The following is a 25,367-nucleotide window of genomic DNA, read 5'->3' on the forward strand; positions in this document are numbered from 1 at the left end:
TTAAGGAAGTTAGGAGCTTATTTTGAAACGCTACCTATTGTAGCGTTCCAAAATAAGCTCTTACTTTAAGCTAGGAGTTTATTTTGGAAACATTACCAAACAGAGCTTATAGCTTATTAGTAGCTTAAAATAAACTATAAACTCCTAAATAAGCTCTGCCAAACAGAGCCATAGCCTAAATCTTTTAAAGCAACCTTAACTAAATTGGTTAAACTATTGTAACTGCAAATTTGTCTTTGTGACTTGAAAAATACAAAATTTTATTTACCTTTCACTAGATTCTAGACATTTGTAGTCAAAATGTAGTGTAAATTTAATCCCTTATGGGTTGTTTGATTGGGAGGAAGGAATTAGGAAAAAGAAAATTGTAATTCGATGGGAAAAGAATAAAGTAGGAATAATATAGGAATTCAAATTACATTATTTGGTATGGAAGAATAGAATTATTAGGGGTGAGAATGAAAAATGTGATATAAAGACTAAAATATCATTGTGTAATAATAATAATAATGACAATCAACAAGGATATTTTTGTCATTTCTTACCCTTTTTCCTTTCCCAAAAGCATTGAATTGTAATTCATGGGGTTACCCCATCAATTACAATTCAACAAAAGGAGATAATTGCAATTCCCTCCAACCAAACACTGTAATTGAAGCTTTAATTGAATTACAATTCAATTACAACTAAATTTCATCCAACCAAACACTCCCTTAATTCATAGGAGACTTTTACACTGATTGGATGGCATCGTAGTTAGCAATTATCTTCTTCTATATCTAAAAAATTTACACTCAAAATTAATTAAAATAATAAATTTACACAATTACACCATAGTCGTGACTAAAGAATACAAATTATTCATTTTCATTTAAAAATAGATTTCAATTCTCATGTCAATTTTATTTCAATTACCATCCAATTAAGTCTAAATTTTTGACATTTTTTTTTTAAAAATAAAAATAAAAACTAGGACTGGGCCTAATGGCAGGGCCAATGGCCTGCTACACCCAACCACGGAGTCCATGTAATATTGGAGTGGGCTATGGCCCAAACCACATGCTAACTCATGGGACCAAAATTAATATTTGCTCTTTGTGTTAATATTAAGTGAAGTGCAATCGTTATGGCAATTTATATCGTGCACCAGGGCACGCATGCATTGTGCGACTTGATGCAAAACGACATCGTTTTACATAATTGTATAAACAAATACATATAATTGTATAAATAAATACACATAATTGTATAAACATATACACATAACTGTATAAAAAAATACACATAATTGTATAAATAAATACACATAATGATATAAACAAATACACATAATCACGTCAACGGTCAACCTCCTTCCGCGCGTCTCAAAATGACGTCGTTTTGATAAGTTGTGTGGGGAGTCGACGCGACATAGTGTATGTGTATTATGTTATATAATTATGTACGTTATGTTATACAATTATGTACATTCTGGTATACAATTATGTACATTATTTTATACAATTATGTACATTCGAACACACGATTTTTTTTTAACAATTAAAAGTTTATGTACATTCTCATATACAATTATGTACATTTTAGTATACAATTATGTACATTTTCAAAACATGAATTTTTTTTTTTAACAAGCTAACAGTAAACAGGGAAAAGTGAAATTTTCAAAAAAAAAAAAAAAAAAAAAGTGTCGTTTTGCATCAGGGCGCACATTGCACACGATATAAATTGCCAACGAAGTGCATTTATATTTTGAATCAAAATGAGTAGGCAATGAATATGGGCAAATTATTATGTGGACCGTGGTCCACACAGTGCTGTATGAACCATAACAAAAAGTACATTTTTAATATACTAAATGTACGTTATTTGTGTATTGAATGTACATTATACAATATAATATACATTCAGTACATAAATAATGTATATCTTGTTAATACAATGTACACTTTTACTATACTAAAAATATATTATTTTTATACTGAATGTACATTATTTTACAGTATACAAAATATAGTCCATAGAATAATGATAGATGAATATGCAGGCATATCAAGATGAGCATGAAGACTTGTAGAAATGTATGTACATGTTTGTATTGAAAGATAAAAGAAAAATACACAAATGATTGATTACTATTGTTCCAAATATGATTCTTCTATGGAGTATTTTTTGTCTTGTGACATATTTTTTCAACCAACTCATTAGGATCATCGAGACTAATCTTATCACACTCTCTTATAAGTTTTAAAATATTTTTTTTTTTTTAAAAAAAACCCACGACATCTCATCCTTTTACTTTCAAATGTGTGTTAAATTCACACATTCATACAAACAATATTTTAACAACATACAATACACACCATACTTATTATAAAATATATATATATATATATATATATATATATATATATATATATATATATATATATATATATATTTTTTTTTTTTTTTTTGTTTTTCCCTAGTAAAAACGACTTAATTTTGATGAATTTGTAAAATATTACTGCAAATGAGATTAGTAGGTATGAATGTATTTATTACAATAAACAAAGCATACTTGTTAGTGCATCGTCCCGGTAGACCGGTATCATATTAGTATATTAAAAAATAAAATACTAATATGACCCACTCTTATAATAATTTTTAAATTTTAATCAACATGTAATACTTTTTATAAATTTATAAAAAAAATCAAAATATACTCAAAAAAATATTCTGCAAACTTTCAGATAAGATCAAACTTGCAAGCTATATGAACTGTTAGTCGTGAAAATGATTGCAAAGCCAGAACGATAAACTGATTGCTGGATTGAAGTAGACGTAGCGAAATCTGGAATTCTAAAGAAGTTAACGTGACAGTGAAACTCGATCGATCACGACAGTCCAATCATATCACCATGGCACAGAAACTCCGGTGTGTGATCGTCGCCGTCGATAGCAGCGAGGAGAGCATGAACGCGTTGAAGTGGGCCCTAGCAAACCTCAAGCTCCAGTCCTCCTCCTCCTCCGCCGCCGCCGAGGAAAACGGCTGCTTGGTCATCCTTCACGTTCAATCTCCGCCGTCAATCGGCGCCGGCATCAAACCCGGCGCCATCCCTTTCGGTGGACCCAGTTAAGCTAAGCTGCTTTGCTTTAATTGAATTTGGATTTTCGGTACTTTTTGGTCTAATTTTCGTGATCAACTATACTGATACTTAGAGATTGCCAGGTGATCTCGAGGTTCCCGCTTTCTCCGCCGCGATTGAAGCGCACCAAAATCGCATCTCTCAAGCTATCATCGATCATGCTCTGAAGATTTGCTCCGATAAGAATGTAAGGATCCGTATGCGTTTGTACACACACACACACACACACACATATATATATATGTAATTACATCTGTGAGTAATTCGAATAAACAAAATTCTTCCAAAATTCGGATTCAATGTCCTTTTCTTTTCCGGCAAGCTAAGTGCAAGATTGAACTGACTTGTTTATCATCCAATAATTTGAGCTGTGATTTCTACTAATTTCTTTGTGCTATTGCCTGATTGGGAGAGTTTATTATTTCTAGGTAGATGTTAAGACTGAAGTGGTTGTTGGGGATCCAAAGGAGAAGATATGTGAAGCTGTTGAAAAATTTAATGCTGATTTACTGGTAATGGGAAACCGTGGATTTGGTCCAATTAAAAGGTAAAAGATCTCTTGAAATTTGATTCTATTGCTGATTATTGATATTGATCTGTCTAGATAATTCATCCAATTTGGAATTTGATTCCATTGTTGATTAGTAATCTGTTTAGATTAGATAATTGAAGTGGGAGTCAATCCTCTGATCTTTAGCTTTGCAGAGTTTCAATACAATTCGTTTCTCCAGTACTCTTGTGCTAGCTAGTAGATGTAAAGCTAATATTAAACCAGAAGGGATAACTCTAAAATAAATTACTAACTTAATTGCTCCTTTGTTCCTTGCAATATTGAATGATATTGAGGCTTGTTTCACAGAAAGGAAAGAAAAGTGATGAATAATGAAACGACTTTTGTGAATATTTATGTGATCAATTTTGAGTACAGTAGATATTTCATGATACCTACTGATGAAAAGGATTCTTTAAAAAGGATATTCCTAGCATATTTATCAATGTAAAAGAAAATGTTTGCAAATATTTTTTTATTGTAAGGAATTAGGGCACTGTTGTGCTAAGATTCAACCAGATTGAAGTGATTTGTTTGCTTTATATACTTAACCAATTCATGATATTATGATTCTTTTTTGGGAAATTTGGAATAGGTTTTCATTCTTGCTTCCCTTGGTGTATATTTTTGACCTTCTTCAAGGTGTGTTGTTGACTGGTTGTGCTTTAGAGTTGAACTTAAAGTAGAAGAATATAATATTAGTGAAAAGTTTAATACACAAGTAGCTTTCATAGCTCAGTTGGTTAGAGCACCCGTTTAGTAAGCGGGAGGTCTTGAGTTCGACTCTCAATGAAAGCAAAACACATTTTCCTCCATATTTTCCGTTCTTACAGATTGTTTTACTACTGAACACATGACACCTCAATTCAAACATACATACAGGATGTTTCTGGGAAGTGTGAGCAACTATTGTTCAAACCGTGCACAATGCCCAGTCATGATTGTTAAAGATCCCCAGTGATGAAAGGGCAGGGTATGTATAATGTATTCTTTCTTTCAGGCTTTCCTTTAATTTTCTCCACAGATCTCATCTGCTTCACATCTTAATTGGCCGGTTATTAAATTCATTATAACACCATAATGTGTGGATTCATGGCAATATAATGTTACGTTAGTGTATCGATCAATAATATTTATAGACATATGTCTATGCAATAATATATATAATACTTGTGGATAGACAACCCTCAGGCCTTAGTCACAGGTTCCTTGGAGATCTTGATGGCTTTTTTTTTTTTTTTTCTTTTTTCTCCCCATTCTTCCAAGTTTTTCAAGTCTTAATAGCTCGATCACATTGTTCTTTTTCTATTATTTTGGTTGATTCACATGAAATGTTGAATCGTTGATTGAAATCATTAAATTACATATTATTTTTTATCGTCTAATTTCCATCTCCGATCCCTTTCTCTTGTTGCTATATATTTTATAACATTTTAATCTTCTCCGTCCTAGGTTTCAAACACAAGTTCTAGTCTTGTTTGGATTGTGCGAAGGGTAATACCCTATGTGGCTATGTCAAGATCGAACATGCTGGTCCGCCTCGTGCCTCAGCCCGAGCCCGAGCCCGGCTGTCAAAAAGAATTGGCATATATATATGCAATATGCAATGATTGGCTGTTAGTGTTACTCTGTTGTTATTTGCAGTGTTTTTGTATGAGTTTGGAAGAAAATATCTAGGAGGTTTATATACTTTTGATGTGTGGTGTGTGATGGTGAAAATTTGAAGCAGATTCTTTAATTTCTGCGTTACTACAGATAGATGATGATCGATCATTCATCGGATTCTTTGTATCTGAAGCATATATATTCATGGTTTTGGGGATCCGGTAACTTTGAGTCAGTTTTAAGATCAATAATATGGTGTTTGAGGAGTTTGTGGTCCTTTCATTCTGCACAACAATATATTTTAATTTTTTTGTGAATTGACAGGAATGACAGCCATGCATTATGGGAATCAATTAATGCCGTACATTCGCATATGCATGCATTTTGTCATCTTTTGTTACCAACAATTTAAGTGTCAAACTAACTGCACCTTAACAGGGCGTTTAGTCGGAGATGGGGAATTACGTGAGAAAGGAATTATAATTCTATGAGAGATGAATTACTGAGAATAAAGTGAAAATTTAAATTCTAGTGTTTAGTTTACAGTAATAGAATTACTGAGAATTTCAATTCCAATGTTTAGTATACATGGGAATTGAAAGGGAATAAATAGTAGAAAATTAAAAATATTCATTGTTGTTGTTAGGCATTAATTTTAAGTTAAAAAAGGGAGGGGTAATTTTGACTCATCACTATCTTTTTTTTTTTTTTCTTAAAATCTCAGGAATTAAAATACTAGGGGGATGACATGAGATTTTAATTCCATGAAAATGAGGGAGTTGCAATTCCTTTCAACCAAACAAGGGAATTTTGTAACCTTTGAAATTAGGTGGGAATTAAATGAGAAGGGAATTTAAATTCCCCCATGTAAGTGTCGAATTGACGCATTTTAACGATTTTTATAATCTTGATAATAACTCGTAAATCATACATGAAAAGTAAATTACACTAAGAAGACATTGTGTTATGAACTCCATCGAAAATATATTAGCAAATTAAAAACCAAATTCATGATGATAAAAAAATCATGTTTTTCCGGTTCGGCCAATTAGGAGGAGGCAGGTTTACAGTATATGTTTAATGACAGAAAAGTACAAGCGTAATTATTGCAGTTGTTTACATTACAATTTTGAATTTTGATCTCATCCGTTGCATTTTGCGAGCCCGTGACCGACCGCATCCCGTGCATCTTGCTTATCGACAAATTACAACTTGCACCATATTCTCTTCTGTGTCTCGGTCTTTCTCTGTCCGTTTAACGGTCCAAGTCCACCCGATAAGTTCATTTGCCACTTGAGCTACCCTGTTGGATTACACCATATTTTCTTCTATCCTTTGTTCTTTCTTCCTCTAAAAAATTTTTTTTAAAAAAATCCTTTATTCTTTCTTCTTTTATAAATATATTTCTGAGTTAATTACCAAAATGGTCCTTTAACTATAGCGAAATTATTGATTTGATCATTGACTATTTTTTTTAACCAATTAAGTCCCTCAATTTTAAAAATCTTAATTAATTTGGTCATCCGTTTGTTTTGACATTGACATCCGTTAATTCGGAACCAAATTGATAATTTTGTTATAGTCAATGAACCATTTTGGTCATCACATGTACCATTTCTTCTGAAAATTTATTTATCAAAATGGTCCATTGACTATAGTGAAATTACTAAATTGGTCCCGAATTAACGAATTTTTAATAACAAAATAAACGGAGAACCAAATTGGTTAATATTTTTAAAGTTGAAGAACTTAATTGATCAAAAAAAATAGTCAATAACCAAATTAATAATTTTGTAATAGTCAAGCGACCATTCCGGTAATTAACTCTATATTTCTTGTTTCTAAACCTTTGAATAAAAGGTCCCAAACACTATATATATTTTACAACAATATAATTTAATTACAATATTAATCAATTAATTAATACATCACTTTAATTTTATTAGCAATTATTACACACCAACACAATGGATCAATAATAACAATGATTGGAAGCTACAGTATGAGTGTTAGGGTTAAAATTTCACTGGAAATATGTATGGAAAAAATGATGGAAAATCTGCATTGGATTTTTGTACGCACATAAAGACTAGGATTTGATTTGTAGATTAATTGCGCGACTCGCGATTTACACGGGTTTAAGATTAGTTTGGTGAGTGGCCTAAATACACTTTCATGTTACGTTCAGTGACCTATTTGTGACTAATCCCCACGCTGAATTGTAGGCACTTTTTTTTAATGGGACAGCTGGCTTAGAGATTTAAAGCTGCTCCATTCCCAAAGCCAATGATCAAACCCTTAACCATTAATTAAGGGTGAATAAGTCTCTTCCACTCAACCACACCCCAGGTTATTATTCGATAGATTAATGCTTCTCTGTTTTATCTGTACTCCCCAGTCTTTGTTTTCTTCTCATTCCTTGTTTTATGCATCAAACTATGACTTGCAGATTCACTTTTTTTTGGGGCCAAGTCCCACCAGCATTATTCAATACCAATAATTGAACACAAATATCCTCACGTGAACCCAAATGTTGAATAGACATGCTAATATAATAATGAATCATATCCTAATTAATCTTATTTATGTGGCACTGCAAAAAACATACATGATACATACATTATATTTCATAAATTTAAATTCACCTCATTATTGTTTTGTTAATATAATAATATACTCAACGATCGAATAAGTTATTAATGACACATCATGTAGTATAACTAGTAAAAGTTAGAGCAATAGTTCAGTAGACAGTATTTGAGAAAAAAGACTAAGATTCAAATCTCTGCCGTAAGATTTACATCCTCCTAAATGCTCTGTTAGGCAAGGTGTAGAGAGCCATAGAGTTGTGACCATCTTGACACCACACGCACCTGTCACGTTTCTCACTCCTACCCTCCACCTTAAGGCCAGAAAAAACACACACTCCTGCAACATACTCACTTTTCTCACTCCTACCCTCCAACTTAAGGCCAGAAAAAACTCACACTCCTACAACATACTCACTTTTCTCACTCCTACAATCCTACCCTCCACCTTACCCCGAAAATAATAATAATAATAATAATAATAATAATAATAATAATAATAATAATAAACAACCTTTTTTTAAGGCCAGAAAAAACTCACAATCCTACAACATACTCACTTTTCTCACTCATATTCTCCACCTTACCCAAAAAAAATCTCATAATAAACCGCTATTAGGATTTAGGGATGCTCTTACTATAAAATCTGATTTACTAGTAGAGATACAACCAATTGAGAAATATATTCACCATGTGAGATGATTGGCTTTGAAAAATATCTAAATCTATGAGTTGAGATGTAAGTAATCCCTAATTGTAGAGATACAACCAAGAATTACGTATCAAGACTGAAAAGTCCATAATATAGCTATACTCCCTAATCAATAATCCAAATAAAGTTAATAACTCTAGGTGGATTATAAGTAATTAAAACACATCTTGTAATTTATTTATCCATCTTGTAAAAGTTCACGAGATTGGAGTACAAAATTGCAACATAAGCTACTGCACTAAAGACATTATTTCTGGGTTTATGGAGGGTGAGGGAACACTTCTTCCCCTTGTATATATATATATATATTTAAGAACTCTCTTGTTTCATGCATTCTCATCATCATCTCAACACACATTCTTAGTTCTATCTAAACCAACTGTGCTGGGATTTGGCTAAGTCCAGCCCCAGCTACCATGGCTGCCTTACTCTTTCTGCCATTTCTTCTTCCTCTTCTTTCAAACACAGCCTCTGCAACTCAATTCTGTGCTCCAAACAAGGCTAATTCCGAGCTTTCTGTTATGCACATCTATGGCAAATGCTCACCCTTCAACAATCCCAACCCTACTTCTTCATGGCTCACTACTGTCATGAACATGGCCGTTAAGGACCCGGCGAGGCTCTCCTACTTGTCCAGCCTCACGGCCCTAAAGCCCAAGGGTAAGACCAATGTGCCCATTGCTTCGGGGCAGAACGTGTTGAATACTGGCAACTATGTTATTCGGGCTAGGATTGGGACTCCGGGCCAGGTCATGTATATGGTGTTGGATACTAGCAGTGATAATGCGTGGGTTCCGTGCAGTGGGTGTGTCGGGTGCTCGGAAACCGTGTTTGCCCCGAACACGTCGTCCACTTTCGGGTCGGTCGAGTGCTCCGTGCCCGAATGCAGTATGGTGAATGGGATGTCGTGCCCCACCGGTGGGTCGGGGGCTTGCAACTTTAACCAATCCTACGGCGGAGACTCCTCGTTCTTGGCCGCGTTGTCACGTGATGCGCTCGGGCTGGGCAATGATGTTGTGCCGAACTATGCTTTCGGGTGCATCAATGCAGTGTCGGGCTCGAAAATCCCGCCCCAAGGGCTATTGGGCCTGGGGCGGGGCTCCATGTCGTTGCTCTCGCAAGCCGGAGCTCTTTACTCGGGAGTATTCTCATACTGTTTACCCAGTTTCAAATCGTACTATTTTTCCGGTTCGCTCCGGCTTGGACCGGTGGGTCAACCCAAGACCATAAGAACCACTCCACTCCTCAAGAACCCACACCGTCCATCTTTATACTACGTAAACCTCACCGGTGTCAGTGTGGGAAAAATTTGGGTATATATTCCCCAAGAGCACCTAACTTTCGATCCAGCCACCGGAGCCGGCACCGTCATTGATTCCGGCACGGTTATAAGCCGGTTTGTCGAACCTGCGTACGTGGCAATCCGGGAGGAGTTCAGGAAACAAGTGACGGGCCCATTCAGCTCCTTGGGTGCATTTGACACATGCTTTGCAGTGACAAAGGAGTTCATGGCACCACCCATCACCTTCCACTTTCAAGGAATGGATTTAGTGCTTCCAATGGAGAACACCTTGATTCATACTAGCTATGGGAACTTGGCTTGCTTGGCCATGGCCGCGGCACCAAATAATGTCAACTCTGTGCTGAATGTGATTGCCAATTTGCAGCAGCAGAACCTTAGGGTTTTGTTCGATACCGTCAACTCTCGCCTGGGGATTACTCATGAAAATTGTAACTAATGTTAACAGTCAGTCATCCCAAATCCAAATATGATGCCCTGTGAACCCTTTTAGCCTCGTTATTTTTCTCCTAATTTGTGTGTCCACGTTACAGTTGTTGCAGTTTAATAAGAATGGCATGTTAAGCTGTGATTACTCTAATTCTCTAATTTTTCTTTCTTTCTTTAAATTTTCATAGGGATCCAAACTCAACATCTCTAACATGTATGATAATAATTTTCGACGACTAAATTGAACTCAAGAACATTACTGAACATTACCTGAAAACAAAACTTGGGGTTTTCAGAGTTTCAGCCTGCAGGTGAGTTCTTTGTATAGGACTGTAATAAGCTAAGTAACTAACCGAAACTCCAAAAGCAAAATGATTAGGCGCTATTTTGATCCAATACTTTACAGCATCATCTTGTTTTCAGAAGTGATTTGGTGAAGATCTGATTCTGATGCTGATCCATTTCTTTTAAGGGTTTGGATAGATTGTCCAGAATTTCTGCCATTGTCCAAAGTTTTAGGCTCATTTGTAATTTGAGTGCGGCGGCTCTCCCTCAAGAAGTTGATCCTGTTTCTTAGCTTGGACAGTGCGGTATTACCTCCCTGTCATTCACAAGTGTAAACAATAAACTTCAACATCTCAACAAATAAATGTCTTTCTAGTGCAACAAAGGAAAGTACATTTAGTTTATAGGGAATTGAAGGATGTGCCGTCTCAACTAAAAATTTAAATGTATAGTTGGATAGCACTATATATATAGCTCAACAAGGGTATGTCACATATGTGTACCAAGAATTAAAATAACCAATGATTATCATTATTATTTTTTGGGTGACGAGGGAAACATGCAATCACTATTTAAGGATGCATGCTAGGTAAACCCCACTCCTGTGTAATAACTCACAAACTATACAAGAAAAGTAAACTACATTAAGAAGATGCTAAGCGACAGACTTGACCAAGAGATGGTTGTCTTTAACTATACAAAGTTTCAGACTCTATCTCCAAACTACAACCATAATCTAGGAGTATTCAATTTGTAACAGTTCCAGCCTTCCAGAGCATAACATTTCGTAGAAAAAACAGTTTGCAAATACAGATGAAAATAAACAAAAAAAAGGCAATATTTACTTGTGTTTTATTACATTCATAACTTCATTTTGATGTATGGAAGAGGATTAGTTCGTGTTGGCTCTATCATCAATTAAAGCACAAGATGAACTACTGAAACTAGAGAGCCTACCTCCTTTGAACCAGAATTCTTGAGAATAATTGAAGCCCCAGAAGTGTTGGGATAATGTACTGAATCTGATTGCTTACTCTGTGAATTCTGTTTATCTGACAAGTGAGATTCTTGTTTCATGTCTCTTTCACTTTCTGCATTGTTCAAGCAAGTACCATTCTGCAAAAAAAAAAAAAGTAAATTTCAAGCATACTTGTATTAGCTTCATGCAGTCAAAATGATGCACTCCAAACAGAACATGAGAAAACAATAACTGATTTAATGGTAAGTGTGAAGTTGGCAAAAGAACAATGGCATTAAAATTTTGTCCAATTATTATTACATCTGATGATCAAAATGCAATATTGAAACTCCATGACAGTAGCAACTTTGTTACTAAATGTGTCTTGTAAAAGCAGAATTCCCAGTACTGAAGTCGAGCTACCATAATAATCTGTACCTTACTACTCTCTGACTTCTCATGAGCTTGTGATGTAGCAAGGCTATCCTCATCCCTCTGTTTATCCTCTCTGTAGCCAGATCAACAAGGGGAAAGCATAAGGCAATAACAAAAGTGAAAAAAGGGTCAAATACGCCCCTAAACTTTATACGAGAAGTCAATTAGGCCCCTGAACTTAATTGCAACTTTTAAAAGTTCAGAGGCCTAATTGACTTCTTGTATAAAAGTGGCAAATACTTGGGTTTAGCCAGCTTTAAGCTCCCTAGATATGATTTTCAAATCATAGAATACAAATATTTGGGTTATGATACATTAATGTTCAGGTGCATGCAAGTACCACTCCCAATAGAATGGAAACCATAATACACCTAACAGATGTATATTACACACAAGATTTTGTGAAGTATATACAAAATAATAATAATAATAATAATAATAATAATAATAATAATAATAATAATAACAACAACAACAAATAAAATTATATGTATAAAGTTATAAACAAGTATGCAAGGTTATCATGCTTACACTTCTTGAAAATATAAAGCTTTTGGTGGATTGACCACATCAATACCAAACTCTGATTGTTGGCATTGTTTATTAAGCAGCGCTGGATGATCATTATCCCTCTGTTTCAGCTTGATAATATCTGCCTCCATAGGAGCAATCTCCTTCGGCTCTGCATTCTTGTATTACACATAAAGAGGATTACTACTATGGACTACTTCCACAATGACAATAACAAATACGGAGTATTTGGAAGTGCGGTTATACTAACTGTTTCATCAGTACTACTAGAAACAGGCAATGACCCTTGAAAATTCTCATGTCCAGCTTCCAGTACCATACTAAATTCCCTTTCCTTCTGCAATTGTTCCTGAAGCCTCGCCACCTATCCATGCCAAAGGGTGGAAATCATTAAACATTCCCAAAGATAAAGTAATATAAGTATAATGTGCTTAAAAATTGGTTATAACATGTAATCCTTAGCATGTATTCTCGAAGCAAGTGGGCAAAATTTTATTCATAGCAAAGCAAGACATGACAATTTTGGTTTCCAACTCTAGCTTCTGTATCATGTTAGTAACAGAGAAAATATAAGTAAAGCAATTTCTCTTCAAACTAAAAAGTGGAAGGTAAAACATCCACAATAATTATGACCCCAAACAGCCATAATAGCAGTGGTCCCAAATGATCAAATTGTTAACAAGTCTGACCATACTATTATCATAGAAATCACATATAAACATTTCAGAAAGTAACACAAAGAATCTCACAAATTGGTCCTTTAAAAAATAATTTTACCCAACCTGTCATTAGATAAGAATAAAATTTGACTTTTTTTAGATAAGATAAAAATTGACTTGTTGATGCTGCAACAAACACAAATTTATAGTTTGAAATTGTAAAAATACTTAAAAATGAGAGGAAAGAGAGTATCTAATCTAGCACATACATCTTTCTCAAGAGCTAGACGGCACTCAAGCAAAGCATTCTTTCGTTTCTCCAAGTTTTCTTGCAGAAGTGCATTCCTCTTAGCCTATTATTAAAAATAAATAAAAATGAAAGCATAACATTAAGGGGGAAATTATAGAGTTCAGATGAAAGGCATGCATTCTCTCATGTCCATCTCTCAACAAGAAAGGATATACAATGATCTGTACCTCCTCAGCAATTCTGTTTTGCAAGACAGTTTTGGTGGCCTCCAGTCTCTGGATTTCATCTCTGGAGAAATAAAAGCAACAAGAGAATACCAAAATAATATCAAATATATTTTGGAGATTCAGAGAGGAGATCAGAAAGAAATTGATGCTTGTTTGCAAGCAAATAAAAGAAGGGTATAACGCACAAAACATGTATACACATTTTAAATGCTAATAGCAACTACAAATGCAATTTTCACTGAAAACATAAGAAAAAAATACATTCTGAAAATTCACAAAATACTGTCACCCAATTCAGAAACAGGCATCCAACCAATTTCATATATACTAGTAGGTAATCTATTCAAGTTAAGATGAGGTAGAGGACAAAAAAATTAGCTCCAATTTTATAAGAGATAAAGGAAAAATTTACAGTACATAGCAAAGAACTGCATGTCTACATCATATCAAAAGAATAGGAGCAAGAACACCATGTTGAGCTGTAAAGGAAGAATCATAGTCCTTGTTTATGTAGTAGCAGCAACAAGAATTTTTTACATAAAATTCAACTAATGATAAATGAATGCATCACTTACTCATCATCAAATGCAACATCAATAGACTCCATGGAAAGGTTCTTTCTACCCTGTACTCAGAAAAACAGAACAAAAGAAAATGAAAATGGTCATAATAGGGAGTACTTCAAAGGGAGACACTAGTAAAAATGAATAAATTCAAAACTAATATCTTAGGGAATAAAACAATACCCAATTAAATGAAAACATAATAAACTGCAATAGAAATGAAAATTTGACAAAAGATTATGAATTGAAAAGTAAATTTCTCCCAAAGAATATACTGACAATTCTACGCCTGAAGATGGATTTCCACCGAAGGTGCAGTATAGGCCCATTATGCACGTCTATGGACTTTAGAAACGTGGATGTTTCAGCAGATCCAGTTTTGAATAATTCACTGGATTCATTTTCTGGTGTAGCGCAAACATCCCCATGGCTTGGAGCACTATCAATCCCTTCCTTCCTTTCATGCCAGAGAGAAGTTCGAGGAGGTTTTCTTGGTGGCACTTTATCAACTTCAACAGCATTGCTTACTTCAGAAGACTTGGAGACTAAATTACCATCTCTGGGGCTCTGCATATTCCATACAGCTCAATAAATTGACTACCTCCAGCGGGAGTTAGTGAGGAATGACAATGTAATAAAAAGCCATGCATGACTTTAAAAGAACATATGAAACATAGACAGAACATGGAACCTTCAAAGAACCATAAGGAAGGAATTGCCATCATTAGCCTTTGAAAGAGTTTATTTATGAGCTAACCTTTTATCATTACAGGAGTACAGGTACAGGGCTTTTGATTGCTGCTCTTTCATATGTGATGGAACAGATTATACCCACCCATGTTAAACAGGTGATTATCTATGAAGTAATTATATGAATGAATTTAAGCTCTGTAATAGCACTAGATTATTTGGTATCATTTCATGCATGGTACCAAATCCATCTAAAATGAATATACAAGCCATAAAGAAGGCTAAATTCGCGCACTTTATTAAAGAAGACAGTCAAGTACATTGAGAAAAAGGGAAACTTTATTTGTGCTAAGATGAGTTCCCCTCACAGTCCTTCACTAATCCTCGCTCAGCATCACATTCAGTCACCGGGAAGCCTCGAATGGCGCAACTCACTTCTCCGGCGAAGAGGGCTCGTCCAGGAAAGCCATCTCTTCCGATGAACCAGCAGGAGATGGGCAGACCGTGTCCCAGAAGGCCGGCATCAGAGGCGGAACCGCGGGTGCTTCGTCGTCCGGGTATAGCTCGAGATAGCAGGCAAAGTCGCATCCGACATCAGATCAGAGGCTGGCCCATTGAAGTCGTCCAGTGGGATGGTAAAGGTCATTTGGAAGGCCAGCTGTTCTGGGACCGCCACCTCGACGAAAGTCCCATCCTTGGCCGTGACACGGGCTTTGGTTTGGGACGAAGGATCAATTAAGGGAGAGGAATCCACGGCCGGAGGCGGGGCCTCAGTTGCCATCCGCGAGTCAGAAGAGGTAGAGCCAGAATTATGTCTTCGAGAGGCAGGTCTATGAGCTTTTATTTTTCCCTTCTCCAACCTCGATCTTGGAAGGAGGGGGGCGAGGTGGCGACCCAAAATCAATCTTCTTTCCTTTTATTGGAGAGCGGCCCATGTTGGCAAGAGGGATGAAGAAAGGCAAAAAAGCAAAAGCGTTATTTATAAGTTCGAGAGGTAGAGGAAGGAGTTAAAGCGAATCAGGGAAATCACGCAGGATCCGGTTGCGATCCGGCCACTGAAGGGAGAAGATTGGGGAGAGATTCCAATGATTTGCAGTAAAGAGGCGGTTACTTTTCAACATTCGAGTGGGAGAAAGGACTTAATGTTGAAAAGTGAGGGACTAGTTGATGGGGTACGGGCCCCGGGGCCCAAAACCTGGGAAGAAGAGGAGAAGCTCAAAAGCAAGAGCGGCCCGAAGAGAAGAAGGGGCTAAGCCCAGGAGAAACATAGATCGAACTAAGAAGTCGGCTCGACCTTGAGGCGGCGCGAGTGCCAAGAGACCGTTAGAGCATTTAAAGAGGCTGCTTTAAAGACACAGTCAAAGAGCCGTTGGGAGGCCCAGTAACGGCTGCCCAACGGACTTGAGAGTTAAACGAGAGTTATGGGCCAATTTATGGCCTTAAGTGTATGCTTGATTCCAAGGAGACCCACTATAAAAGGACTCCTCAGAAACTGTAAAAGGGGACGGCAAGTTCAAGACAAAAGAATACACACACATACTTACAAGAGCCATTATTTCCCTTCCTTTTTGAAAGGTGAATCCACCAACCAAGGTTGTGTTGGACCTCCCTGGACCCAAAAACCCTAAAACCAACACAGAGTAAAGACAATTCTTTGGTTCTGAAAAGAAGGGTGCAAGGACAGAGGACTTCAGAATTCTAGCACCATATAAGATAGCCAGAATATCTTATCATCAAAAGTGGCTGTATTATGATGACGTCTAGGTGGTCAAGCAAAGGAAGAGAGAGAAACCAACCTCATTAGTAACTTCATTTTCTCCAGTCTGGTTGGTGGTAGCAGCAGATGCATTATCTGAATCATCATCTATATTCTCAACAGAGCCATCACCTCCATACCGTTCATCATGATCAACATCATTAGTATATTCTTTGCTCCCAGTTCCACTACCATCTGACCCAGAATACTGTTCAGGTGACCCAGAAAGAGAACCTCCCTGCAACCAGTTCTAATGGTTCTTATTCAAAGAAGTAAGAGAAGGGAAAGGCTACCAAACTATGTTTTGTTAATAACTGAAAATGTCCTCCCTTAACAGATTTAATGGACCTTATCAGCATAACCCTCCTGCAGAAGTAGGAGTTTCATTCATTTACTGCTTTTTCTGGGAGGGTGCCAAGTACACACTGATGGACTCACAAAGCAAACAAGCTAAATTACCAACCCCATTATTCCAAAAAAGGCTACACAGATCAACCAGTAATCACAAATTACCAAAATTCCAAAACGGAATAAGTCATTTTCTGCAAGGAGTATTGACTTTGTATAAGGTTCTACAAATTACCAAGGAATTATAAGATACCCAATACCATATGTCCCACAAGAGCAGAGAAAAAGATGATATATGTCTGAACTGAGATGAGCTCCCAAAACAACTACAATTTGCTGATGGATACTCTAAACCGCAATTTCTCAATTAATGCGTTAGTTACATAGCAAGCAATAGATAATAAAAATCCTAACAAAATCTTACCCCAAATATATTATCATATTCCTCTAGCAAAGTGATAACAATAGCTTGAGCATGGTTTGCTGCTGCTGCAGCAGCCTTTAGAAGTTGAACAGATCCACCACCTCCCATGTCAAAGTTATGATCAATTTCACAATCTCCAGCTAAAAGAGGGTGTAGAAGTAAAGGTGCCATGCAAGCTGCCACAGCTGTTGTGCTCATTCTATTCATATCCTTGTGAGTTACCACATTTTTCATCATTATGAGCATTCTGATAGATTAAGAAAGGGTATAGTCAAAAGCACAGAAGCCCATTTTCAGATTATCAAAAAACACAGATGCACATTGTAGAATGATCAAATGCACCAGATACACATTACTAAAATAAACTTAAAGACTAGAGCAAAGTTTAACATTAGAGAAAGATATTAATTTCCAAATCCACCCAGCATGTCAGCTAAAACTGAAATAGTCAATACAACTTTTCAAGAGAAAGATATTAATTTCCAAGTCCACCCAGCATGTCCCATTTCTTACCACTTGTCTCTTCCTTGAATCAAATCTTGTTAATACTTGAATTTTAGGAAATAGGATTTTAATGACTTGATTGTATTCCCATAGTTTTTGGCTAGTTATTTTCCTAAGAAAAAGAAAACTCAGCAGTCCTATATAGTATATGTGCTAAAATATAAGTGTCAACAAATGATGGCATGAAAGGCAAGTGCGCATGTTCAAATGTGCACAACATTGCATGGGCCTCATAAAAGGCATGTCCATGCAATATAGGCTACATGTCAATGTCCAAAAGAATTTATCCACTCCTTGTAGAAATAGCACTCATACAGTTGATTTCCCAAATGAAATAAACATTAAGAAATTGACATCCTGGATGATAAACTTACTCAATGGATCAATATGGAAACAGAATGTTCTCACCAGAAGACATGCACATGAGAATATGTACTGGGTTCAAAATTGCAATTAAAATTTGTAGAAGTGAGACAAGCAACTTTAACAATAACAAAATATGAACATAGGCAACATTCATGAATGAGAAAGATTATGAAATATCATGCCAAAAAACACAAGTGAAAAGTACTTATACTAAATACCTTTGTAACAAACGACGATTTGGTTCTGGAAACATCTCCATTATAGCTGAACGCATAGCACTAACTCTCTTACCTCTATCAGTTCCTAAAAGCAATCATGAAATCTTCCACTAAGTAACATTATTTCACCAAAAGTGTAATAGAGCACTTGAAAAGTCACCAACTACACAAATTTAGCAATTGAACAACAATATTGTAAGAATTCAAGCTACCCAAGTATAGGAGATTATTAGTTTCCTATAAATGTGGGATTGCTAATTTAGGGATATTAGAGCTGAGGTTATCTTATCTTAGACAGTATAAATTAGCTTCTAGAAATTAGGGTTATCTGATGGATCCTTTTGTATATATGTACCCAAATTGTTCATAGTGAAATCATGAGAAAATTCTTACTCTATTCAGCTTCATGGCATCTACGGGTAAGCACTTTTTTGGTTAAACAGATTTACCCGATAACCGAACCGAAGAAAAAAAAAATCAGTTGGCCATTGGTTATATAAGTTTTTGGTTAAACATATTTACCCGATAACCAAACCGACCAAAAAAAAAAATCAGTTGGTCATTGGTTATAAGTTTTGAAAAGGTTTTGGTTTTCCGGTTACCCATCAGTTTTGTACAAACAGTGACCACGGGCTACACCTACACTCAAAGAATGTGGATATAGTTGGATACAAGTAGATTTTTTTAGTGAAACAAAAAGCTGATTGCAGTATTGAACAATTCAAGGCCTGTTTGGTTGCCAAGGGCTTTACCTCCTATTAACAAACACGTGTTTGTCTACATGTGTACGAATGTATGTGTGTATTTGCGTACATATTAGATACTCCACATTATATATGTTTATGTACGTATACAAGGATATTTGTGGTGTTTTGAAAAAGTAGTTTTTTTTTTTTAAAACTCAAGAATAACTAATACCTAATACCTCCCCCCACCCCGGAATAGTTCATTTCCGATAATGTTATTCTTGACAATAGAAAACCAAACCAAATGAAAAAAAAAAAAAAAAAAAAAACTCAAGAATGATATTCCATTCTTGACCTATTTTGTGAATAAAATAAACAGCCTAAGTTTTTGTGCACTATGAAGATTATTAAATCTATTAAAATAACTTGTACCAAAATAAATAAGTATATTTGTTGATTTTGTTCAAAAAAAAAGTATATAAATAAAATGAAACAAATCTGAGACTTTTATCTTTCAAGCATCAACGGGGCAGAAACTTAATGTGTTTGTGCCGTCCCTCCCAGAAATTGAAGTTTTTCAATAAATACGATATTTTATATCCATCCACCATCACAAGGACATCCAATTTTCTGCAACTACTTTTTCCGGGGGTAAAGAGGATCAAATGTGTTTCCCAGCATATCCTTAAGGTGATGGTGGCTACAAATGAAAGCTGCATCATCTCTTAAAGACTATAACTCTGCATATAAGAACACATGGAATAGAAATAGTAGCAATGGAACTAATATCAAAATAAACTTACGAAACGCTTCAAGCAAGGCATTGCAGCAAGATGCAGGAACTGGAGATGACGGCATTTCTCGGAGGATATACTGAGCAATTTACCATAGCAAAAAACAAAATATGAAAACATTGTTTAAAAAGGTTTAACCTGAGGAATCTGTAATGAGATACCTTGACACAGTCACCAATGATATGTGCATCTTCATCTGGATAAAATTCAACTTTCCCTGGGTCAAAAGACAATAGTTACCAAATAATTCAGTTTCCTCTGAGCACGCTGCACTAACAAAAATTTAATTAAAACTATAAAAGCACTTAATAATGTTAGCTTCATGATATCATGTATGTGCAAGCATGTCTAACTTTTGTTATGTTTGAGTTTTAGGTTTTTAGATATTCACACATCAAGAAAAGAAAAACAACATCACTGTATTCTCACCACCATTATGATCACCAATAATTCACAGGATGTATGAATCTTGGGTACAGGAAATAACTTCAGATACATATCAGTGGAGACATTTCTAAGAACTGATATTCACATGGTTTTTGCAAAACATGTCAGATTTTCTCAGTGTAAAAATTTAGCACCATGGAGCAAAGTGAATAAAATTCCAAAAGAGCTCAATGAAAGAACAAACTGAAGAACAAAGAGACCTTGTTTGTACTCTCGAATTCGGCACTCAACATCGTCAACATCTGCAGCTTGTCGCAAGATGCCTTCAATTTTAACTCCTGTAAATATGTTCAAGTGATCAGCACCAAATCATTGACAAGAATGCATTCTAAGAACCAAGTCCAGAAATTATGAAGAGTACTGAAAAATACTTTTAATGATAAAAGATGCAGGAAATTCTACAAGTAAAGGCTCTGTAAAAGCAAGGACACATTACAGTCATCTAACAGACTCTGGCCTATTAATTGTAGGTCAGAGGGTTTAATACTTTAATATGAATAAGAAATCAAGAGCCTGGAGAGAATCCAGATATATGACCATCAGCATAAAGAAAATAGAGCACTGGTTTCAAAGAAATTCATGTATAAACAGTGTAACAGAGGCTGATGGTGTAGAAATTTAGGGACTCTAGGGTGTAACAAGTTCCAGCATATTTATACAGAGTTCACATATGAATCTTACCATGCTTTTCTATGAACTGAAGGGCTTTCTCCAAGAAAGATGGATTTCCATCAATATCTTCCAAAGCAAGTAAAACAGGTTGTCTATCCTTAGCTACAGAGTAAAAAGTGAAATATAGCTTCATTAGAAGGATAATCAAAATAAAAGCAAATGCATATTTTGCCAAAACAAATTGCCAAGGGAATCACCTATCTAGGGAGGAAGGAACAACACTCAAAAATTAAAGAACTCCAAAAATAATAATAATAATAATAATAATAATAATAATAATAAATAAATAAATAAATAAAGAGGAACATGGCATTTGCCATTAAAACTCTACTGCAAGCTTCTATTTACTGAAATCACACAGTGGAAACTAAATATACTCAAGTGTTAAATTTTACATTTTTGCCAATGTTACAAACAGAAGAATCCTAAACAATTTCAGAATGCATGAAAATATAAAGCTACTCCAAACTATAGCTTGCTGAACTGGAAGAACTATGGAAAGGAAGTAAAAGTCAAAAACATGTCCACAACATAGAATGTAAAACTAAGAGCAAACCTAACACACCAAGTATGCTTAGCTAGAAAGAGACAGGAAAACCAGGTATCCTTTTCCTTATCATTATGCCTTTTGATTTTACAACCCAAAAAGTTAGTGAAGCTATATCAACAGCCAAATTCACTCAACTACACGTCAAATGAGAAGGAACTAAGCAATATCAAACAGATCATGTGACCCATGACCATATAGGTAAAATGCTTACATTTTTCTGAAGAAACATCAGTTGCATTGACCTGATCATTCCTGAGCATTCCATTTTGTCCAATCACAAGAGCAACACTAGGTACATTTGCTAAAGCCTCTTCTAGTGCAACCCTCCACTCAAGCAATTCTTCTAATGTTTCAGCCTAAAATATCAGAAGTTCTCAACATCAAAAGAGCAACTCGGAGCGCATATTCTATCCAATCAGATACCTTAACGGCTTAATTAATGGTGATCATGAGGTAATGTACAAAAATGCTGGATGACCTAGTGTGCAGGCTCCCATATAATGCATTCATGCAAGATTTGTGTAAGGGAAATGCACCTCTGTTCTGAGAGATTGTTTCTGAGGCTTAAGCCTATGATGTAATGATCAATGAGTGAGCAATTGGCCTTTACACCATGCCCAACCTTCAATTATGATGTCATGGATGAAAATACCATAAGTCATTTGCAATTTCAAAGCTAAAATTTTGTCATATTCTCCATGTTATTATAATAAGATGAAAAGAAGATAAATATTAAAAGGGAATAACAAGTACTACAAAACTTAGAAATGAAGAATAACCAGACCCAAAAGGAAAAGAATGAAAATACAAGAGCTCACAAAATTAAAAGAAAAAATAAATCAAACAAAAGGCATTGACAATCTAGCACCTTAAAAGTTCGCCCATCACGACCATCAGGAAAGAGCACGGTCAAGAGTTTTTTATCTTCTTTGACAACCACACTGTAAGGGGAAGAAACCTCAGTAGACTGTTTTACAAATATAATACACAATCATCTAAATTGTGGCATTAAGGATGAAAAAAATAAAAAGAAAGCCAACCTGCCTGAACTGTTAAGATCAATAGCACCAAGTATTAAATTTACTTCACCTGGTTTTTGAGGTGAAATAGTCTGAAATGTAAAATCAATGAAATGAACAAATAAGTACATGTAACTTTATATAAAAAAATGAAAACTAATAAAGTCTTCTGTAGATTCTAAAGAAGACAACAGATACAACCTGAACAGAAAGATGGGGCTTGAATTATGACCACAGCAATTACTCAAAAAGAAAATAATGGTTGTTTAACCTAAACACTTAGAAGTTATCTGCCTTCCATACAATCATATAACCATCGGTGAAAAAATCATCGTTGCCCACACCAAGGATGGTGCAACCCTCAAGTTTCAACTTAGCATTTCAGGTAACTAATAAGGAATATTATCTAAATAAATACCACCATTTTACATAAATGGATGCCATGTAAGCCCAGATAGTGCTGCACTTGCAAGCAGTTCACATAAAATTGGATAGATAAAAGGAACAAAAGGTAAATTTGCAACTCCTGTAGATGCAGTATCAACAGAAAATTTGATAAATCAAAACTCGAAGTTCCTTGAAACATTGTATTGGGATAACAGAAACAATTAACTAAAACTTTTCACATTAAATCATAGAGATAATGATATTTGTCCAAGACCATCACTAGACCTAACTTAGATTTTTTAAAATCATATGACAAAACTTTGGCTCACTAGAGAACTTACAGGATCACTTCTAAAGAAGATCAATGAAGTATGTGTTAAAATGAACCATCTTTTCTTCCATGATGTCCATCCAATACCTACAAACAAAATTGACTTTAAGATTCAAGAATAGACCACCACTATGGCATTTGGCAATTACAAAAGTATCCAATTTCAGCTTATTGTCTAGTATCATGATCAATGGTAAATTCTTACCCGTGAAACACTAGAGTTTAACTTTTGTTACAAAACAAGAAGATAAAAATCAGTCATTCACTAGAAAGCAAGGAGATAACAACTACATATATGTTTTTTAAAAAAGAAAATGTGAAATACGAAAGGAAGAGGAGTTCAAAGTAGTAAAATAAGCTTAATTTTCAGTCCTAACAATAAGCTTCGTATGCAATAACAGAAGAATGGAGGCAACCTTTAGATGATACAAAAAGGGGGCCGCATTTGTAAACCTGTGAAACAAGGTAAACTTTTAAACTTAGAACTTCAAATTGGCAAACAAATAACAAATTCTATATATACTTTGTACTATACATGCATAGCATATATTCTGGGGAAGGGAAATGCACTTACTAGAATTGTGAACCTCACAAATACTGCTGCAGTATATTCTCAAATTAATTGCCAACTGTACTAATAATAATAATAATAATAATAATAATAATAATAATAATAATAATATTATTATTATTATTATTATTATTATTATTATTATTATTATTATTATTATTATTATTATTATTATTATTATTATTATTATTATTATTATTATTATTATTCAAAAGGTAAATTTGTTCTGAAATTATCACTCTCCTCTCAATTTCTATGTAAACATTTATCACAAGCACACGGACAATGGGAAAAAAAAATAGAAGAGGCAGAAATTGAAGCATTATTTGATAATTACCTAAAGACATGCTCTGTACAAAATTTGCTTAGGATTATAATTACCTTATAAAAATTGTGATACTGCAGCTGGTGATCAGTGGAATCAGGAGGCTGAAGAGGAAAATTAGCACCTTCTCCCTGCATATCCGAAAAACAAAAAACAAAAAACAAAAAACAAAAAACAAAACAAAACAAACAAAAAAACAAAAAAGTAAATACAAATTGTTTAATTTTTGTACTAACGCAGCAAGAAAATGAATGATTAAATTGCACGGTTATTATTTTTATATATTTATATTTTATGCTCAGCCTATTATTGGTCTGACCAATCATATGAAGTTTCAACTAATTCAAAATCCAGCTACTACTGTTGAAGCTCTTCAATCTTAAAGCTCAAACCAATTTGAAGAACTTTAGATGATGATAGTACTATCATACCTGAGAAGCATCTGCGTTGTGATAAGTCATGGCGCAATTCTGAGTACAGACGTCCGCAATCTCGATCAGGAAATCCTACATTTGTCAAATGATCAGATACAAAAAGAGAACCACGGTACAACTGGATTCATTCCCGTTTCCGAAATGTGGATCAGAGAAATAGACAGCGAAAAGCATACCTTTGAAAAATAATAATAATGATAAGAATGCAGCAGACAACAGCGATGAAGAAAAAGTGAGGACAGAAGACTTGGAGATAATATTCTATCGCGAATTGAAGTTTTCTTCCTTCACCTGCGGAATTCTTTTCCTTTCCTTTTTCTTTGGTTCTGACTTCTGCGAGTCAAGCGAAGAACGCATACGAAATTAAGCATTGAGCTCAGGAGATTACAGAGAGAGAGAGAGAGAGAGAGAGAGAGAGAGAGAGAGGTCTAGCTTTCTCTCTCTATCTGTTCCCGAAAAGAGCGGGACAGGACTTTGATCGACGTGGCTTAATTCACTCACACGTTGGGCCGTACCCGTACCCCCAGCGACAGCGTCTATTTTGGAGGGAAAATATATTTCTCAATTTTCTGCCTAAATTTAGGCATGCTCGCCAAGTCAAGACTCAAGACTCTTGTTATTGTATCCT

At 35.1% G+C, this 25,367-nt stretch overlaps 3 protein-coding genes and 1 non-coding gene across 6 annotated transcripts; 3 read left to right on the forward strand and 1 right to left on the reverse strand.

Annotated features, from left to right (window-relative positions):
* Positions 1-2,731: 2,731 nt before the first annotated feature.
* On the forward strand, positions 2,732-5,556 carry LOC109153210 (universal stress protein PHOS34). The gene is made up of 5 exons (XM_019301044.1): positions 2,732-3,111; positions 3,209-3,312; positions 3,554-3,672; positions 4,558-4,648; positions 5,128-5,556. The coding sequence occupies exons 1-4, from the start codon at positions 2,898-2,900 to the stop codon at positions 4,634-4,636; spliced, it is 516 nt and encodes a 171-aa protein (XP_019156589.1). The 5' UTR covers positions 2,732-2,897; the 3' UTR covers positions 4,637-4,648; positions 5,128-5,556.
* TRNAT-AGU lies at positions 4,400-4,473 on the forward strand. Its single transcript has one exon. It is a non-coding gene; the product is annotated as a tRNA-Thr (tRNA).
* A 3,285-nt stretch (positions 5,557-8,841) lies between the features above and the next one.
* On the forward strand, positions 8,842-10,441 carry LOC109153249 (aspartyl protease AED3-like). Of its 2 annotated transcripts, none has more exons than XM_019301107.1 (2): positions 8,842-8,931; positions 8,996-10,441. In XM_019301107.1, the coding sequence occupies exons 1-2, from the start codon at positions 8,909-8,911 to the stop codon at positions 10,317-10,319; spliced, it is 1,347 nt and encodes a 448-aa protein (XP_019156652.1). In that variant the 5' UTR covers positions 8,842-8,908; the 3' UTR covers positions 10,320-10,441. The 2 variants fall into 2 exon arrangements, with proteins under 2 accessions (XP_019156652.1, XP_019156653.1); XM_019301108.1 differs by having other exon boundaries at positions 8,905-8,923.
* An 84-nt stretch (positions 10,442-10,525) lies between these two features.
* On the reverse strand, positions 10,526-25,186 carry LOC109153248 (rho GTPase-activating protein REN1-like). Of its 2 annotated transcripts, XM_019301105.1 has the most exons (24): positions 24,916-25,186; positions 24,737-24,811; positions 24,362-24,436; positions 23,826-23,862; positions 23,420-23,496; positions 22,713-22,783; positions 22,541-22,613; positions 21,884-22,028; positions 21,132-21,224; positions 20,651-20,728; positions 20,165-20,220; positions 20,013-20,082; positions 18,524-18,608; positions 17,436-17,682; positions 16,704-16,901; positions 14,497-14,784; positions 14,230-14,279; positions 13,655-13,715; positions 13,447-13,530; positions 12,769-12,882; positions 12,519-12,676; positions 11,991-12,060; positions 11,552-11,710; positions 10,526-10,910 (listed from the first exon to the last, which is right to left on the reverse strand). In XM_019301105.1, the coding sequence occupies exons 2-24, from the start codon at positions 24,764-24,766 to the stop codon at positions 10,710-10,712; spliced, it is 2,520 nt and encodes an 839-aa protein (XP_019156650.1). In that variant the 5' UTR covers positions 24,767-24,811; positions 24,916-25,186; the 3' UTR covers positions 10,526-10,709. The 2 variants fall into 2 exon arrangements, with proteins under 2 accessions (XP_019156650.1, XP_019156651.1); XM_019301106.1 differs by lacking the exons at positions 10,526-10,910; positions 11,552-11,710; positions 11,991-12,060 and having other exon boundaries at positions 12,524-12,669.
* Positions 25,187-25,367: the final 181 nt, after the last annotated feature.

Source organism: Ipomoea nil, unplaced genomic scaffold, assembly GCF_001879475.1.
Source record: "Ipomoea nil cultivar Tokyo-kokei standard unplaced genomic scaffold, Asagao_1.1 scaffold2480, whole genome shotgun sequence".
Taxonomy (NCBI): Eukaryota; Viridiplantae; Streptophyta; class Magnoliopsida; order Solanales; family Convolvulaceae; genus Ipomoea; species Ipomoea nil.